General features: G+C 43.2%; 1 protein-coding gene across 6 annotated transcripts in view; it reads left to right on the top strand.

Annotated features, from left to right (window-relative positions):
* The window catches only part of HECW2 (HECT, C2 and WW domain containing E3 ubiquitin protein ligase 2), a 193,857-nt gene that overhangs the window by 80,220 nt on the left and 93,619 nt on the right, over nucleotides 1-20,018 (top strand). For 4 of the 6 annotated variants that reach the window (XM_081855139.1, XM_081855143.1, XM_081855144.1 and 1 more), the window contains exon 3: nucleotides 18,788-18,895. In XM_081855139.1, the coding sequence (XP_081711265.1) occupies nucleotides 18,788-18,895 (108 nt within the window). Of the gene's footprint in view, nucleotides 1-12,009; nucleotides 12,411-16,146; nucleotides 16,242-18,787; nucleotides 18,896-20,018 lie in introns of those variants that run through there. The other 2 variants (XM_081855142.1, XM_081855141.1) reach the window with 2 other exon arrangements.

The raw sequence follows: 20,018 nt of genomic DNA on the forward strand, positions 1-20,018 counted from the left end.
GGATTTCTATTTTATATCTTTCTTTTCTGTGATGTGCACCATGCAGAATATGGAAATAAAGGAAAAAATATTTATCTTCTGGAGGAGAACTTTAAAAAGCAAAAAACCTGCTCTTAATCACCAGAAGTTGCAAAGTGTAGTCATGGTATAACCTAAGTCATGAAAAAAAGAAGTATCATGTTTTCGTAATTCTGGGATTCTGCAGATCCGAATAATAAAAGTAATTCATAATAGCATTTATTAAAATATGTTTTAACGTGAATGCAAGCAAAAAGTTCATACTTTGTAGGGTTCATTGAAATAATAAAATAATTTAAATAGATATAATAGGAAATTGGAGATCAAGCATCATAAGAGCTAACTTCTATATGAGGTCATTTGTGTGTGTGTGTGTGTGTGTGTGTGTGAGTGTGTTTTAAGTATTTTTGCCCTAAACCACGAAGCAATAGAAATAGTAACAGCAGGTTGTCAAACAGTTAGTATTTTCCCTTTATATACTGTAAGATAATAGGAAGAGCAAAATAATGCATGAGAATAAAAGTGTTGCCCAATGTGAATTTTTGGACTATGAGTGGTAGATAACATCTGTAGGGTTGAATCCAAAGCTTGTTGCTACTGGTGGTAGCATCCACTGAACATTTTTACTCAGAATGCTCCCTGTGATGGGAAAGGGTGGAAGGAGAGGTTATTTTCATCGACTTGCCCTTCTCTTCTGCAACCCAGAGCCCATGCTGTTCCAATTAGTCCTGAAACCCTCAAAAAAAGGGAGGGGAGAGAAAAAGGGGGAACCTCCTGCCCCCCCTTTTCATGAGCGAGATTCCTCTGCTGGATAAGAAGTCTTCTACAGAGGGAATGTGCCATTATGCTTGTATTCTATTATTTTCAATAATGTGTATTATTATTTTTCCAAATTTCCAGCAAAGAGGCTTGGGACACATGTCCTAAGATTTCAGGAGCCGTAGTCCCCTTGATCAAATGTGTACATATACACACACACACATAACCCACCTCACCCCAAGTGTGTGTATATATGTACACATTTGATCAAGGGGACTACGGCTCCTGAAATTTGTGCTAGCAAATCAGGGTAACACAAAAACCTGCTCCGACATAAACAACAACTGAACATTGTAAAGGGTAGTGCGCTGTACGACAAACAGCTGATTTTTGCAAATGCTTGCTTTTCTGTATTTAGTAAGTATCATGTGCTCAGTGTAGCCTATTTATTCATAAAGTAAGAGGGCAGGGGAAAACATTAATGTCCCTGCAGGCAGCTGTAGCAATGATGGGAATCTGGATGTTGTGATCTAGCCATATGTATAATTAATGGCCCTGGCTGTGTCTGTAAGGGGGACTTTTGAACTTTGCAGTCTTACGCATGATGTAACTTGGAGGAAAATAGTTTGTGATGTGACTGTGTATATGATATGGTTTAAGATTTTGATGCAAGCCATCTCAAACTTCAACAACAACAGAAAAGGATTTTACACATTTACAAGCAGAATTGTTTGCAGTGTTTCAGGTAATCCTCTGAGAGGAGACTTCCATTCTTAGTGTGTTTCACCTGTGAAAAGCAACGCTGTGTCACGAAGGAAGGCGAGATCATGGGTGCAGTGGTGAAGCTTGTGTTTGTGTTTATATCCATTTATATAATCCGTTTATATAATTATATGAATCCATTTATATACTGTAATGGATTTATTATTTCCTTTTTAGAACGTTCTCGACAAAGCACTTTGCAACATGCGTGTATTTCTAAAATGCAATATTAAAACCACTCACGATTTCCAATTCACCAGTGTTTAAAAACCAGCACCAAAATTAATAAACGTGGCCAGGCCCCAATATACCAGCCCAATCTATAACACCAGCTTATATTACCTATTAATTGCCGCAGAGAAAAAAAAAGCTGTTCAAGACCTTCTTAAGGGCCACCAGAGACTTAAGCCTCATACCGAGATCCCATACATATGTATGGCTGCCTGCGATATAGGAAACGTAAGATAGGACAAGTATAGATTTGTGCAAAACTTAACTGAAAGAAAACGATAATGAACTCATTTTGGTTGATAGTCTTTCAATATATACAGTGGTGCCCCGCAAGACGAATGCCTCGCTAAACGAAAAACCCGCAAGACGAAAGGGTTTTCCAATTTTTTAGCGGCTTCGCAAGACGAATTTCCCTATGGGCTTGCTTCGCAAGACGAAAGCCCATAGGGAAATCTCCGGGACAGCGGGGAACCCTCCTCCCACCGCAAGCCCCGGGAAGAGAGGAGAAGCTGCGCGCCTTCCCCTCTGTTCCCGGACCTGTCCTGAAGGCTTGCGGGGGAGGTCTGGGAACAGAGGAGAAGGCGCACAGCTTCTCCTCTCTTCCCGGGGCTTGCGGTGGGAGGAGGGTTTTTCCTCCCCACCGCCAACATTCAGAAGGCTGTTCTGAAGGCTGGCGGTGGGAAGAAAAGCCCTTCTCCTGCCTCCAGCCTTCAGAAGAGTTCCCCAAGCTGTGAATGTCTGCCGCGCGCGAGGGGCGCTCTGCTTAAGAGCGCCCCTCGTGCGGGGCAGCAGGCTGCTATCCGCAGCTTGGAGAGCCCTGTGGGGAAGTCCGGCAGGGCTCCCCAAGCTGTGAATGTCTGCCGCGCGCGAGGGGCGCTCTGCTTAAGAGCAGCAGGCTGCTATCCGCAGCTTGGAGAGCCCTGTGGGGAAGTTCTGCAGGGCTCCCCAAGCTGCAGATGTCTGCCCCGCCCGAGGGGCGCTCTGCTTCAGAGCGTCCCTCGCACCGGGCAGCAGGCTGCTATTCGCAGCCTAGGCAGCCCTGCAGGAACTCTTCTGAAGGCTGGCGGCGGGAGAAGGGCTTTTCTTCCCACCGCCAGCCTTCAGAAGGCTGTTCTGAAGCCTGGCGGTGGGGAGAAAAGTCCTCCCCCCCCCAGCCTTCAGAAGAGGTCCGGGGACAGTCTGTCCCCGGACCTGGTCTGAAGGCGGTCTCCCTAGGAACGCATTAATTGATTTTCAATGCATTCCTATGGGAAACCGTGCTTCGCAAGACGAAAAAACTTGCGGAACGAATTAATTTCGTCTTGCGAGGCACCACTGTATATATATTTTCTAAAAGAGAAGAGGGGACATATATCTTTTAAACCAATATTTTATGTGGCTGAAAATTCTGAGATCCATTCGAAGTTTATAAGCAATTATAGACACCCAACCACACCCACCCACCCACCCACCCACGGCAGCCTCCCTCCACTCCCAGGTCCGGCTTGGGCCGCAGCTCCCTCATGCGGCAGAGCCAGGCTCCAATGAGGGAGCCTGGTCAGTCCCCTCCTCGAAAAAACATGCCCAGGGCCACAGCCCCCACAGCCCACCCCATGCTACACCACTGGACAGTGCTACACCACCGTGCTAGAGCCAAGTTCTACCCCAAAACACAAGAGGGGGTCAAATCATAGAATCATAGAGTTGGAAGAGACCACAAGGGCCATCGAGTCCAACCCCCTGCCAAGCAGGAAACACCATCAGAGTACTCCTGACATATGGTTGTCAAGCCTCTGCTTAAAGACCTCCAAAGAAGGAGACTCCACCACACTCCTTGGCAGCAAATTCCACTGTCGAACAGCTCTCACTGTCAGGAAGTTCCTCCTAATGTTTAGGTCGAATCTTTTTTCTTGTAGTTTGGAACCATTGCTCCGTGTCCGCTTCTCTGTAGCAGCAGAAAACAACCTTTCTCCTTTCATCTAATCATTTTTAAGAGGGTAAGGTTAACCTAAGATGGCAGCAGAGCAGAACAAGCAGGAAGACAGAGCAAGCCAATAGGAATACAGCAGATTGGGGGATTTATTTGGTAGGAACCCTTTGTGGATGCCTTTGTAGGAGGTCCTGCTGGCTACCCTGATGCCCACAGGCAATGCAGTAGCAGCTCCTGGCCTATAGTGCACTTTGAGAGCCAAGGGGAGGACTTCAGGCCCCAGAGGGGCTGCATGCGTCCACCCAGGCTTCTCCATCCCGCCTGGGGCTCTGCAAAAGCCATGCCCCTCCCTGGACCTGCCATGCAACTTCCTGAAGTGCTTTGCCTAGCTAGAGTAATTGAGACAATGCCTGGATGCAAGAGAGTGTGTTTGTGTGAGTGTACTGTACAAACTTTTGGTTTTTGTATGGCTGTAATGGAGCCTATGGGACGCGGGTGGTGCTGTGGGTTAAAGCACAGAGCCTAGGATTTGCTGACCAGGAGGTCGGCGGTTCGAATCCCCGCGACGGTCCCTGCTCCTGCCAACCTAGCAGTTCAAAAGCATGTCAAAGTTCAAATAGATAAATAGGAACCGCTCCGGCGGGAAGGTAAATGGCGTTTCTGTGCGCTGCTCTGGTTCAGCAGAAGCGGCTTAGTCATGCTGGCCACATGACCCAGAAGCTGTACGCCAGCTCCCTCGGCCAATAAAGCGGGATGAGCGCCGCAACCCCAGAGTCAGCCACGACTGGACCTAATGGTCAGGGGTCCCTTTACCTTTACCTTTAATGGAGCCTATGGTATAAAGGTAAGAGTAACATGACACTTGACTTTAAAAGGTCTCCATTCCTGCCTTAGACCTCCAGAGGATTTGATGCAGCCAAAAACAGAGGATAAGATGATTCCAAGTTAAGCACCTTAAAAAGCAAAGTTAAGTCATTTAGAATCTGTTTGACTGAAGACTGCTTAACTTTGACTGGGTGGCTATTCAGCTAGCCATTGTGGCTTCCCCCCATACTTATTTTATTCCCCCTTCCTTCCTTCCATTTTTGTTACACTCTGTATACTGGAATTTTCTCTTTTACTGCATGACCTCGTTTTGAAAGTTCTGAGTCACACAGATATAAACAATTCCAGCCAAGAATGTCAGCAAAATATAATTGTTTGGCTCATTTTGAGCGTTCCTATAAATAGCAGGCGTGTGAAGGTTCTGCCTTGTAGTTTTTTTAATCATAAATTTTACATCTATACAAAATAGATCAAAAGATACGAAGGCAGGTAAAGGTTAAGACAACATCAAGCAATATAGAACTGTACTCTGTATTTACACCCCTCACTTGAGTGTTGCCAGTAAATAAGCGATTGATGTGTTCTGGTGGATGGGGAAATGCTGAAAGAGTTTGTTTTGCATAGTTTTCAGGGAGGTAAATGGGTTTTATGAGCCGAAGAAACCTTTCCAGTCACCTGCCTGAGCTGAGCTCATTCTGTGAAAATGAGGAGTTCCTGTTGCCCTCTGTCTGCATGAGTTGCATTTGTAAATTGAAATTGCCCGTAAAAGTACATTCCAGCATCTCCCCCAAGATTATATGTGAGGACAGGAAGGCTGTTGGTTTTATCAGTGATGGGTACCTGGCTGAATCTGGAGTGAAGTGTTCTTTCTATTACTATTTATTGCATTTATATACCGCCCTATACCTGGGGGTTTCAGGGCGGCTCACAGAATAAAATCAATAAATCAAACCACAAAATACATAATAAAAACAAAAATAACCCAATAACCCCCCTCTAAAAAACCACACATTTTAAAACGGCATAAGTTGTACTGTAAATCAACCAAAGGCCTATTTAAAAAGGAATGTTTTTGCCCGACGCCTAAAGGTGTGTAATGAAGGTGCCAGGTGAACTTCCCTGGGGAGAGCATTCCACAGATGGGGAGCCACTGCAGAGAAGGTCCGTTCTCGTGTTGCCACCATCTGGACCTCTTGAGGAGGATGCACACGAAGGAGGGCCTCAGAAGATGATCTCAGGGTCTGGGTAGGTTCATATGGAAAGAGGCGATCCTTGAGGTACTGCTTCTTTGATCTTTGTAACGTGTGTGCTCCAGCTATCAAACAGGAAGGTCAGAGTGACTCCGTTTTCCATTTTTTACGATTCTTGGTGTACATTTCATCTGGGACAATTTATTTGTGTTCTCCTGTGGACAAGCCAGTATCTCTGCAGTGGTCCAAGCTGATTCCTCCTGGTTTTTGCTTATGACACTGTATAAGACAAAGTAAGTGTGTGGGATGTAGGAGATTCTGTCTTTACTTAGTTCTGGAATTCAGCTTTATCTTCCTTGGCTAGAGTTGCTGCATTAAAACAACAAACAAGTTAAGTGGGGCTGCACTGATTATTGCAACAAGCAACCATGAATGTCTTCACTTGGAAGCAGCCCTGTTGATTTCAGTCGAACTTAACTGCTTTGTTCCTACATTTGAAGCCAGCATGTCTGAAATCCTGTGTGTAGTTATCCTAAAACAAGGCATGCCCTTCGCTTCTTACATGAAAATGGAAATTACCCAGCAACTCCAGAAGTGGATGAAATTAACCCGATAGGATCCGAGAAATTTAATGCAGAGCTGTCTTTGTCACCTGCTATCAGCTTGCTAGTTTACGGAGAAAGAAACTGATGTTTTGCGTGCCAGAGATGCCTCTGCTGCACATTGTTGTCTGATGTTACTTGAACAACAACAGTTATCTGCTAATCATGTGAGAGGAGGCAAGAGAACAGACATTAGGAAGGAAGGAAGGAAGATTAGACAACGTCTTCTGCCAAAATCTAGGCTGATAACTGCACAGAGGCAGGAAGCTGGACTGGATGTGGAGATCTTGTCCTTGCTTTTTAAGCAGATAGGAATGTTGTGGCATACAAACCTCTAAAAAGAGCTGAGCAAACCAGTAGTGCAATTGCATTAAGGTACCCAGTCATAGAATTTCAATGAGTCTGTAGTTAGAGAATCCTATTTATGCCTGTGGGTTTTAAAAAGTTGCGGAGCACAGACATAAAATCCCAAGGAACTGAAGCCTGTTTCAGCTATTCAGTGTTCTGCTCATTTATAGAAAAAGCAAAATGGCAGGCATATGCTTTATAATATTTTCCAGAGAAACAAGCAAGTGCTGTAAAAATAGCCTGCCACCCGTTCAGCCTATTTTAAGGCATGTCAGTTATGCGACTCTCCATTTCTCTCACTGATAGACAAGGCTCATTAAAGAAGGTTGCTTATGAAGTGTGTGTGAGGATGGGTCCTTGCAATGTTTAATGCATAAGCAGGTGCCTGCAAACCCTGGATATTTGATGGCTTCCAGCTGAGCAGTATCCACCCTGTGGCATAACGTCACCTGTTTGCCAGGCCACTCTGACATGGCAGGGCCATATGGAAGCAACTGACCTGTGGGAAGGAGTCAAGGGATAGACAAGTGAAGGTGTTTGCTTTTGCTCCTGGTTCACTGGTTTTACTTTGTTTTTGGTTTTACCTGTGTTCATTGCACTGTATTAATACTGTGTACTGCTTTGAAGACTGGAGTAAAAAAAAGGGGGGGGTACAAATCCACTCAATAAATTTAGTAATAATAGCTGTCATTAATAGCCCCATAAAACAGCAGATTCCTCTTTGTTATCTCTTTCGGCTTCCTCCCCCCACCCCCCGGCAACTCCTCGACTTAGGGCCAAAGTTGATGTTATAGCAACAGCTTTGGGAGTAAGTTGATTCTAGTGGGTTTATTTCATCTCCCTCACTGCTTATACTCAACTGTTTTTCTTCCAGATTGTGGAAGAGTGATGTACTTATGCCTTGGTTGCTGTCACCATAGACATCCGGTTGTTCACTTTGAAAACAGGATGTTGGACTAGGCGATTTTTTGGTCTCCATTCTGGTCTTGTTTTATACGCTCGTTGAAGCCACATCAATGTGACGTGCTCCGGATGTCAGACTACAGCTCTCATCATCCCTGACCACTGGCTATACTGGCTGGGGCTGATGGGAGTTGTAGTATGAAAAAAAAATCTCATGGGTGCCCAGTGGACTACTTAAGCATTTGCTAGTCTTTCTATGTGTCTTTTTGGCATAGAAGAGTTGGAAAGGGACCACAAGGCACTGTCTAGTTCAACCCCCGGCAATGCAGGAATCCTTTGTGCAACATGCGGATTGAACCCACAACCCTGAGATTAAGAGTCTCATGCTTTAGCAGCAGAGCTATCGACTGTGGATGTTGGATATTTTATGGTTCTATTGCATTGCGTTTTGGAGATTGCCCCGGAATTTCTAATAAAATAAACAGACATTGTCCATGCGTGTTTCCTCATATGTAAGTAGCAATCTCTGGGAAGCTTGAGCAGCCTTGAGGTGAGGAGAGGTTTCATGCCTTCTCTCCCTGCCACAGACCCAACAAAATTACATCTCCAAAGCTGGCGCTTTGCATTACAAGGGCACCAACGGGACTTTCTCTGGAAATGCAAGTCGCATCTCAGAAAGGAGATGTTTTGGCAGGACAGTGACAGGGAAACAAAAGAGTTCAGCAGCCCTATAATGTCCCTTTGCCAACAAAGGTCCGTATAGTTAAAGCTATGGTTTTCCCAGTAGTGATGTATGGAAGTGAGAGCTGGACCATAAAGAAGGCTGATTGCTGAAGAATTGATGCTTTTGAATTGTGGTGCTGGAGGAGACTCTTGAGAGTCCCATGGACTGCAAGAAGATCAAACCTATCCATTCTGAAGGAAACCAGCCCTGAGTGCTCACTGGAAGGACAGATCCTGAAGCTGAGGCTGCAGTATTTGGCTACCTCATGAGAAGAGAAGACTCCCTGGAAAAGACCCTGATGCTGGGAAAGATGGAGGGCACAAGGAGAAGGGGACAACAGAGGATGAGATGGTTGGACAGTGTTCTCAAAGCTACCAACATGAGTTTGACCATGCTGTGGGAGGCAGTGGAAGACAGGAGTGCCTGGTGTGCTATGGTCCATGGGGTCACGAAGAGTCGGACACGACTAAACAACAACAACAAATAATGTCCTTAAAAAGCAGTCCTTGCAGGCTTTTGCATTTTCGCTTCTACTGTCTAGAGATCTTGGATTACAAAATACACAAGCGCAAACAAAAGCACATAAAAAAGCAGAGGTGCTTTATGGCAGCAACAAAGTGAAAATGAAACTAAAATGACACTTTAGTTTTATATCCCTCTCCTGCCCCACCCCTGGTAGTATATAGCCTTAACTGTCACCACACTTACAGCTCTGTGCCCCTGTAGTCCAAGGGCATTCTCTCCTTCATCCTTAATGATCTAGACATAATACAGCGGTCTGGGTACATTATATCTGGCATTATATCCTGACACATTTGTGCTACTCCTGAAATAGTCTATTGCAGGGGTCAGCAAACTTCTTTCAGCAGGGGGCCGGTCCACTGTCCCTCAGACCTTGTGGGGGGCCAGACTATATTTTGAAGGGGGGGAAAATCAATAAATTCCTATGCCCCACAAATAATCCAGAGATGCATTTTAAAGAAAAGGACACATTCTACTCATGTAAAAAACACGCTGATTCATGGGCCGGATTTAGAAGGCAGTTGGGCCGGATCCGAGCCTTACTTTGCCTACCCATGGTCTATTGCCTTTTTAAAAATGTATTTTACTATGTGTTTTAAAATGCATTTAAAAACAAGTGTCACATTCTCAAAGATACCATAATGGGTTTTTGGGAACTTGTGCCTAAAACCAGAGAGTGGCCATAAAGGGGGAAATGTACATAGTAAGTACAATAAAAAGATCCTGTTGCAAATAAATTTAAGTATCCCTTAAGCAAAGATTTTCCAACCCAGTGGTACAAAAATGCACCTATTTGCTTGCAGTACGTTACATTGGTAGCAGCTGTGGTTGAAAAGCAATATTCAAATATTTTTAAATGAATACATTTAGTTATTTGGCAAGTACTTTGAGCTTTTCAACACACTTGCCAAATAACACAATTCAGTAGAATTGCACATCTAGTTAAATCTTGAAGTTGTTTATGTCTCCCAATAATACCTTAATTCCAGCTACACTCCAACAAATTACTGCTACACTTCCAACAATTCACATTTAGTCCAGCTCCTAAAACCAGAGCCGGACTGAAAACCACCACCACCTTCCAAACTGTGTTGAGAGGTTGTCTGCAGATTCCTTTATTTCCTCCTCTTTATTTCTAAACTTTAAAAAAGCGCTGCTGGAGAACACATGCTGGCAGCCCAGCCTGCACTCACCTAAGAAACAGCTGTAAAGGACAAGATGTTCTATGATTGCTCCTAGAGAATTGGGGGGGGGGGATGGCAGATCTTCTGCAGATCTCAGTGGTCTGTGTGTATAAGGAATAAGGTGGTCTCTCAAGTAGCAGCCTAGAGTAATAATAATAATAATAATAATAATAATAATAATAATAATAATTATACCCCGCCCATCTGGCTGGGTTTCCCCAGCCACTCTGGGCATCTCCCAACAGAATATTAAAAACACTATAAAACAACAGGCATCAAAACCTTCCCGATAGAGGGCTGCTTTCAGATGTCTTCTAAAAGTCAGGTACAGTGGTACCTCGGATTAAGTACTTAATTCGTTCCGGAGGTCCATTCTTAACCTGAAACTGTACTTAACCTGAATCACCACTTTAGCTAATGGGGCCTCCTGCTGCTGCTGCGCCGCTGGAGCATGATTTCTGTTCTTATCCTGAAGCAAAGTTCTTAACCCAAGGTACTATTTCTGGGTTAGTGGAGTCTGTAACCTGAAGCATATGTAACCCGAGGTACCACTGTAGTTGCTTATTTCCTTGACATCTGATGGGAGGGCGTTCCATAGGGCTGGCACCACTATCAAGAAGGCCCTCTGCCTGGTTCCCTGTAACCTCACTTTTCGCAGTGAGGGAACCAGCAGAAGACCCTTGGAGGAGGACCTCAGTGTCCGGGCTGAACGATGGCAGTGGAAACGCTCCTTCAGGTATACTGGGTCGTGGCCATTTAGGGCTTTAAAGGTCAACACCAACACTTTGAAATGTACTCGGAAACGTACTGGGAGCCAATGTAGGTCTTTCAGGACCTGTGTTATATGATCTCGCTGGCCACTCCCAGTCACCAGTCTAGCTGCTGCATTCCGGATTAGTTGTAGTTTCCGGGTCACCTTCAAAGGTCGCCCCACATAGAGTGCTTTGCAGTAGTCCAAGCGGGAGATAACCAGAGCATGCACCACTGTGTTCTGCACCGGCGATGGCCTCCTGACCAACCCCAAGGATAGTCCCACATGGAGCAAATTACAGTAATCAAATCATGAGCTTACCAAATGCATGGGCAACTGTGGCCAAGTTATCTAAGACTGGAAGAAATTTAAGATGTATTTACAAAAACATTGTAATTTGGTTGAATGTTAAGAAGGATGCTAGATTATAAAAAATTGGCCACCACTAAATTAGATTTTGAATTTGATGATAAGTGAGATTAAAGAAAACATAAATTTTATGGAGAATTGCTAGATTATACTTAAATGAGTGGATATAAGATCGTAAACAAGTTGATAATTTGCTTGGAAAAACCTTTTAACGATGTAAATGGGAGCGGGAGACGTGAGGGAGTCCAAAGAAGTGATGAAACTACGTTGTGATAGAAGTAAGATTGTTTATTATTGGTGCATTTGTATTCAAAAACTCTAATAAATATTTATTTTTTTAAAAAAAGTTATCTAGGAGCAGTTGTAGGGGCCTTACCAACCGAAGTTGGTACCGGTAAATTTTTTTTACTGCTGCTTATTCATTTAGTTGCGGCGTTTATGAGATCATCTGATATCATCAAGAATTCTCTGCAAATGAGAAAGCAAGTAGAGCCCCCAAGCCAGTGCAAGCTAATGCAGTAAATATACAACGATTACCTTGTGTGTTTGTTAGTGCACTCTAGAGTCTAGGGAACCTTTTGCAGCCTACAAAGACAAGAATGTTGGGCTTTGTTACGGTACCTAAGTGATGTCATTGCAGAGATGCAACAAATATGAGAGACTTTTGGTTCTTGTGTTTTGTTTTCTGTGACTAATGCGCTTGTCATTTCTGGGTTTTGAATTTTCCCTGTTTATCACCCTCTGGGTGACTGTACAGTAGTGGGATCAACCGTTCAGAATTCTCCCATGGAAAACAGAAAAGGAAGGAAGCCAAGGGAGGATGAAGACTTTGGCATCCTGTACCCTTCAGGGGGGGAGTGGCTACAAATAACTTAATCTGAAGGACAATACTTCATCTGTTCTAATTCTGTGATGTTTGAACCCAGAGGGAGCAATTGCCCAGAGCGCAATAAGCAGTGAACTCTCTGGGTGGGTTAGCTAGTAAAAGAAATAGAAATAGCTAGTAAAAGAAATAGCACATTAAGAACGCCAAGAGAGAGCTTTCTTAAAACGTTCCAATCTAAACAAAAAGCAGAAGATGGGAAATGCAGAGGTGCTTCTCAAGTGAGCTTGTGACGATGTCAGCGATGGTGCAAGACAGTATTCAAGTACTCCCTCTTCCAAGAAGGCAACTTTTTTTAAAATGGAGAGAAGAATTGGCATACGGATAACAGAAGCCTTATAAAAGAAATTTCAGTTTTTAAGAACATCTCCAGATGATTAAACGGATGCGAAATTGATTGGAAGTTATCTCCTACTACAGGATAGGTCAGGTAAGTGTAGAAAACCAGAATGAAAAATGCTGTTGCCAAAGGCAAATTTAGAGTATGTAAACAGCTCAATTTAATGTTCATTTTGGGGGGAAACCCCCCCCCATCTATTCTACATTACTTTCTGTAGCCTATAAAAGGTAAGGGAAGTACAAAAATTGCAATATTTGACATTAAAGGAGTGGGTTTTTATATTTGAAACTAAAGCAGTATTGTTTATTATTTTTCTTTTATTAAATGTATTAGTCACTTCCTCCCCGAAGAAAGAATGAATCTCAAACTGACTTACAACAAGGATAAAGCTACCTATTTTTGTGAATTTTAAATGTGAATGCTTTATTTGTCAAAACAAGAACCACACCTGGACTCAAGATTTACCATTACTCTCCAAATCTTCCCCACTAAGCAGATGTTATTATTAAAGGGTCCAGTTCAGGGGTCAGCAACCAGTGCCAATGGCAACCAGCAGCCTGCGGAGGTTGTTTGACTGGCCCCCGAGCCGCCCCTGAACTGAGCCGCCTGCCTGCTCGCTGCAGTAAACCAGCACGGAGCAGGGACTCGCTTCTGCGGTGCCAGATATCGCGTCTGCGCACGTGCCGATGCTGAAAATAACAGGCGCTCACGATCCAGCCCACGGAGGGATATCTGTGGGACCCATCCAGCCCAGGCAAGATAAACCTTGCTGACCCCTGGTCTATTTGCTTATTTACAAGGGAAAAACCCACAGCTATTACCCCAGGGTTTCTATCCTGATTACTCATTCATACCTAACAATTGGGTTTTTGGGGGGTGACTGATTCAAAAGCTTACTTATTTGTTTCCGTTACCCCCTCCCCCTCCCCCATAAATCACTTATAGGAGCAGAGGGTACAGATCCAAACTAACACTCCTTTCAGGAGCTCATGTTTAAACTGATTTGGGGTTGATTACCTAAATGGATTACCTAATTTGTGAAACGTCAATGACGGTTTACAGCACTGACAAGCCAGATGAATAACACACACACACACACACAGCCCAAATATGAAAAATAACCATGAATCAGATTTAACACAGTATATGGCAATGTGATAACATTTTTTAAAAAATCTCTTTTAACGTTAATTTAGCACTGTGATATGAATTAATGCAAATATAAAATACCAGATATAGTTTAGTTTCATTTTGTGTGTGTATTATCGGGTTGGGTGATTGTGACAGGATGGTGATAATTTCTGCTTTAGGGAAGATTTCAGTGCTGTGTATAGTACAGAGAATTGGAGCACTTCTTTCCCAAAGCGCTTTGATTTCTTACTCATTGGTCTTGTGCATTTAGCACGCCAGTTGTCTATATAGCAGGAAATGTTTGCAAATTTATCTGGGCAGCCAATTTTCAGAAGGACAATCCACAGGGCATTACGATTTACAGTGTTGAAAGCCTTAGTCAGGTCAATAAACGCCATATACAGGGGTTGGTTTTGCTCTCTGCATTTTTCTTGAAGCTGTCAAGCGGTGAAAATTATGTCCACTGTCCCCCTAGAAGGCCAAAAACCATTTTGGGATTCAGGAAGGATCACCTCGGTACTCTATTCCAAACTTAAAAATGGAAAGCATAATGCTGGTGGTCAGCAAAAGAGGTTTAAAGACTGTCCCAAGGCAAATCTAAAAAAAAGTAGTATTAACACTGACAACTGGGAAACACTGGCCTGTGAGCACTCCAGTTGGAGAACAGCCTTTACCAAAGGTGTCATGGGCTTTGAAGGCACTCGAACTCAGGATGCAAGGGAGAAACGTGCTAGGAGGAAGGCACGCTTGGCAAATCCACACCGTGATCAGCTCCTGCCTGGAAACCTATGTCCCCACTGTGGAAGGATGTGTGGATCCAGAATTGGCCTCCCCAGTCACTTATGGACTCACTGTTAAAACCGTGTTTATGGAAAACAATCTTACTCAGCTACGAGTGATCGCCAAAGAAAGATAGCTGAAAAGGAGGAGAGTGGGAATTATGTTGCAATGGTTGGAGCATCTCCCCTTATTTATTGTTTTAAAGGTGGTTGCTCATTGGTTTTCTCTTAGGTGTTACATTAAATTAATATCTGTTTTGTGTGATTGGCTACTGCTGCCAGGAAAGGAGATGGCATTGTTTCTGCAACCATTTAAAGGGTGGTTGGAGTGGTTCTGTTGTCCTGCGGAAAGCCATTCGTTCTGCAAAGAAGTTGTAAAACTTGAAAAGGGGGAAAGAAAGAATTCAGCTTCTCGCAAATGGAAAGTGTATTATTGGAAGGAAATTGTTCTTTGTCAGTGTGCTGTCCAATATATGCCTTTCCAGCAGTCAAAAAACATTCATATCACCAATCCTAATAGCAATGGAGGTGTTGACTGTGCAGGGAAATCAGATTTAGCTACTGATACAGCAAGCCTGGTCTGAGGCTAGAAAACAGATTTCACTTGAAAAGTCTCTGTTTACTTAAAGCCAAAAGGTTGCAAGGGAACTCTACTCATCCAGACCTTTTTAATTCAGCATTCATCCTGATTTGCTTGCACAAAGCTTATGGGGTGTCCATTCTTCATTGAGCATTCAATCAGGTTTGTTTATGGGGCGGTTATTCATCTGGTAGTCATCCTGGTTTGCTTGATGGTGTTTGCACATCTTGTTGTTAGCCCTTACGCTTTCCAAACTGCTGTAACTCCGTATCCCCCCCCCCCCGCTTCCATGGACTTGTTGTGTTAGGACAGGGGCACTGGGCCTGGGCACTGGGCCTTAGTTTGCCTACCCATGTGCTAGGATGACAGAGAGCTTTAAATGTGCAGTCCAAAAGTTCTAGTATGTGGTTGAATCCCTCCCGCAAAACGCTGACTGTCTGGAAGCACCCTCACAAAAACAATCTGCATGTACCCTACCCAAAACTGGTCCTATCATTAGGCAGAGTGCGGCAAGAGGGTGCTGAAGGATGACCAATAGCAGTGAGATGTTGGGAGGGTGAGGCTGTGTCAGTCCTGTGCTCTGCAAATTAGCCTGATGCTCCGATGTGCTTTCCCATCACTAGTGTTGAACTAAGATTGATAAGCCTCTGCACACAGTGTGGTGTGTGGGTCCGATTCTGATCTTTGCCTCAGGCAGCAAGCTGTTTTGGCATCAGCAGTTGTACACATTTTTTTCCCCAAATTCGCTGTGTCCAGCATATAAGTGTTCTTTGCCCTTGCCGCAAAAACAGTATTCGTAGTTCAAGTGCAAAACTTAACTCTGGCTAGAATTGTACATTTAGATTTAAAATGGCTTACTAGGGAATGAAAATCTGCTTTCTGGTCCTACATTAATATCATTCTCCATCTGTGCAAACAGCTGAGAAAAGCTCAAAGCAGGTTTTTTTAGTGTCCTGGGTTGAAATGCCAGGCGCGGAAGACAGTGGTATTGGACTTCCATGATATGACATTTGCCTTCATGCATTAACAACTCTGTTTCATCACAGGAATGGTTAAGTGACAGGCCACAGACCACCAAGCAAAGAAGGAATTGTTTGATCTGCCCTGTGCACTAACTGAATGGTACAAAATTGCCTTGACCACAGTGTTCATATGGTGAGCCAAATATCAACACTTAAAATAAGCAGGCTTTCCAGATTAGATTATTTGGTTGAGTTTTAGGTAGCAGGTTTGAGTATTCTCTTGCCCTCCCTGATCATTATAACTAGAATATTATGGATTTGTTGCTGCTTTATCCTTACCTCTAAATGACTCTTGAAATGGGAATTGCTTTTAGGAAACCTTTCCCAGATGGCAGTAGCAAAATGAGTATGATGTGAAGAACTCATGAATATCGCTTCCTCCTTGGGTGCAGCAGGACAAGTCATGCTGGTAACTTGCCCTTCTCTGGCCTTTGTGGCTGTTCCCATCATGAGTGATTTGCTAATAAATGAAGGTTCCTGCCAGAACGTTTGGTTTTGTGACTGTAAGGCAAGAACACTGCTTGCTAAACTACTAACCTTTGGCAGTGTTTGACCCTTTAAGTGTTTTATGTATATATATAGCTGACGCAAGCTTCAAGTTCAGATCCCAGTTTACAATTTCAGCTGCTCAGAAGAAAATGGAGAGAACGGTCTCAGCTGAAGTTTGCAGCCTCTGATGACACGAGGCGGCAGAAATCTGTTTGTACTCGAAGAAGGGCTTCTTCCCGCTTCACGGAAAGGTGATATCGCAGGTGTCAGGGGGAGATGCATCTGTGTGCAGAATTCCTGCACCAGCTTTGCAGCCAGATCCAGTGATTTGCGTACATGAAGCAAACTGGTCCGGTTAGGGGTCTTCATAGCACACAGCCTAAATTTAAGTTTGGTATTACAAATTTTCCAGCCCCTTAGCCAAAGACCACCCTAAATCAAATGTAACAGAAAAGAGGTGGTCTACAACAGAAATTCGAGAGTATCACTTGTCCCCTGTCCGTCAAGATACCTGGTAATGCTTGCTCGCTTGCCTTTTCCTGGTTAGTCTGGGCCATTCTTTAGGAATGGTAAATACCTTGGGTCTTGAATCCATTGTCAGACCTATCCCTATTCATACACAGAAGATGCTCTTTTGACAGGTCTGCTCTACCTTTAGCCAGACCTGTTTTTATTTTGTAAGGGGTTGGCGAGAAGTTAATTTATTTACAGAATTTAACAAGTGATAAGAACTCAGCCAGTCTACTGGAAGAGGTTTATTTATTCACTTGTGTATGCACATTTTATTTATGACGCCTTGGAACTCTTATAACAGTTTCTTCTGTTGGATGGTTTTACCTGGCGGGTTTTACCTCTCTGGTCTGATGTTTTCACCTCTGCATTTTGCTTATAGGTTTCTCCTAATTTTACATCTCCTTAAAAATGTGTGTGTACCTTCCCTGTGCACTGCTTATGCTGCTGATTTCTGAGTATTGGAGGCAGGAGTGTAGTGTGGGGAGAGCCAGGTGTGTGTGTGTAGCCCCAGGAGCATGATTTTGAGGGGGCGCAAGGCAGGCATCCCCTCTCAGTAACCCCCACCTTGCTTGCCACCAGGGGTCTTGCCATTGTGCCTCTAGCCCCCTTGCTAAATGGCAGCATTGGGGGGATGCAGTGGTAAAGTTTGGCTGGTGCTGTGGGTTTTATTTACCTTCCGTGCCCAGCCCCTGGTCCTGCCTGGGGCGCATGTACACACCCCGGTCGCCCACGAAGGATGCAACTCCACTGATTGGAGGAGCCTTTTCTGAATTGAAGCTTTCTTGACTCAAACTTCATAAGAATTCACAGAAGAATCCCAGCAAGATGTGGACTTCCTGTGGAGGGGGAATCACTTTACCCCCTTAGCCATGTGGGGAGGTATTTTGACTTCCTGCTCATTTACTAGCTTGCCCTTCTCTTCCCACCTCTCAGTTTTTGGCCTCCTGAGGGGAAACCTGTAGAAAAGACGTTTTCCCCAAGGATCATTTGTCTGGACAACTTAGTATCTGCACAAAGACTTAATATGATTGAATGTGAAAGAATGGTTCAGTTTAAGGTTGCCAGATTTTTTCTTTCTCATATATATATATATATATAACATATCATATATCATATATAACATTTCATATACATTAATTTTTAACATCTCATTTCCAACAATCCTTTAACATATTTTCTTATCTTATACAATGTTTTAGACTTCCATCAACCACATCTGAAGATTTTTCAGTCTTTATCACTTAGTCTACATTTCTTAATTTCTCTATTACTTTTAATTGTCCTTAACTAATAACTCTCTTCATAGTCTTCTCTGCAATATTTCGCATAGTCCTCCTTACAAAACCTTTAGCAATCTGTTTATTACAATTGCTTTTCAAATAATTCAAATATTTACTCCAGTCCTCCAAGAATCTCTGGTCCCTCAGGATTTGAATCCTTCCTGTCATCTTATCTAATTCGGCATAGTCCATTAATTTCATTTGCCACTCTTCTTTTGTCGGTAATTCTTCTTGTTTCCATTTTTGTGCCAATAATATTCTTGCTGCCGTTGCTACCAGATTTCTTTCAATGAATCTGGGGACACTTTTCAACTTCACTTGATTTTGTATGGGGACTGATTTGTAAATCCGGGGCTGTTCCCGGGAAATGGGGATGTCTGGTAACCTTAGTTCAGTTGCCACGTATTAGTTGTCAGCTTTTCTTATTTTGTTTTATAAGGAAGAAACATCATTTCTGTGATCAATCTTTTATCTTACGATTTTCTGCATAATGTATGCAGAATACACATGTGAAAAAACACAGACACAGAAATAATTTTTTAAAAAAATCTTTTTGGGGAATTTTCATTAGACAAGCATCCTTGTACAAAGGTTCGCTCTTAAAAATAAACTGCTTGCCAGCCTTCCCTGATAGCTGGTTGGGTTATGACATGCTTTTTCTTTCATCTTCCAGATGAGAATTCACCAGCAAACTTCTGGGACTCCAAGAATCGCGGTGTGACCGGAACGCAGAAAGGACAAATTGTATGGCGAATTGAACCTGGCCCCTATTTCATGGAACGTAAGTTACACGGGTGATAGAGAACGTGCATATGAATAACTTGCCTTCTTGAGGTGACGTTTTTCAGAAATGCTTTGCCAGCTTTGGTATGCCATGTAGTGTTTTGTTATAGAAAAGGAGGGGTGGGAACACACTCTTGGAATCCTATTGGAAGAGAGCTATAGCAAGAACTCGTTCAAAATCAGCAGTAAATGAGTTATCAGTTCCCTGTTGGCAGAATAAAATGTGCTCATTCTGCAGCCAGTGTAACATGTTAAGTGGATTGCGCAACATAAGCTGAGAATAAACAGTGTGTCAGGAATGTATGCTGGTTTGTAAAGAGAAGGGCTGAAATTGAAACATAAATTACACGAGCAATTTCAGCTGTTAGGAAAATGTCTTGATAATTTCTTCTGTTGCTCATCTTTTTATGTAACTTGTGTCATGGCACATGTTAAAACTGAGCAAGTGAATAAGGGAATAACCAGAGCAAATAACTTTTTTATATAAAAAAGCTAAATTTAAGAAATAAAATAGTGCAGTCCTCTGGCTCAGTGCGGCCCAGGATTAAGTGCTGGTTTTTCTAAAATAGTACAGGAAATGGAGCTGCACAATTGTGATTCAGTGACTCATTTTGGTCTGTCCTCTTTTTCATACGACCATCAGCTCAAATCTCACATGATCATCAAGTTGAAATCTCTGCAATTTGGGGCCTCCAATTTGGGAAGAAACATAAAAGTGTTAGATGAGCTTAGGCACTTCTGAACCTCATAAGGGGTGTTAGTGGAAGATATATATCCTGGACTTGAAAAGCTAGAGAGATGAAAGCCAAAGCTGAAAGGCAAATGGCTAAATCAAACTTAGTCATCCACCCAGTTTATACAAAGCAGCTGACTGTTGTAATTAATTTTTCCTCCCACGTGGAAAACTGTGTTCTTCAGTTCTGTTTTTGATCATTTGGGGGACAAATAAAACAATTTACCTGAAAGTCTGTAGATGATGGCAGAGACAAGCTCTGAGACAGGCAGTAATATACAGAAAAACCAAATTTTGTATCACACCAAAGATTTCAGAAACTTCCGAAATTAATTTGTTTTCAAGTAATGAATGTTGCTCCCCCCCCCTTTCTTTTGGGTGGTGGGGT

Source organism: Podarcis erhardii (assembly GCF_964252035.2).
Source record: "Podarcis erhardii genome assembly, chromosome: 1".
Taxonomy (NCBI): domain Eukaryota; kingdom Metazoa; phylum Chordata; class Lepidosauria; order Squamata; family Lacertidae; genus Podarcis; species Podarcis erhardii.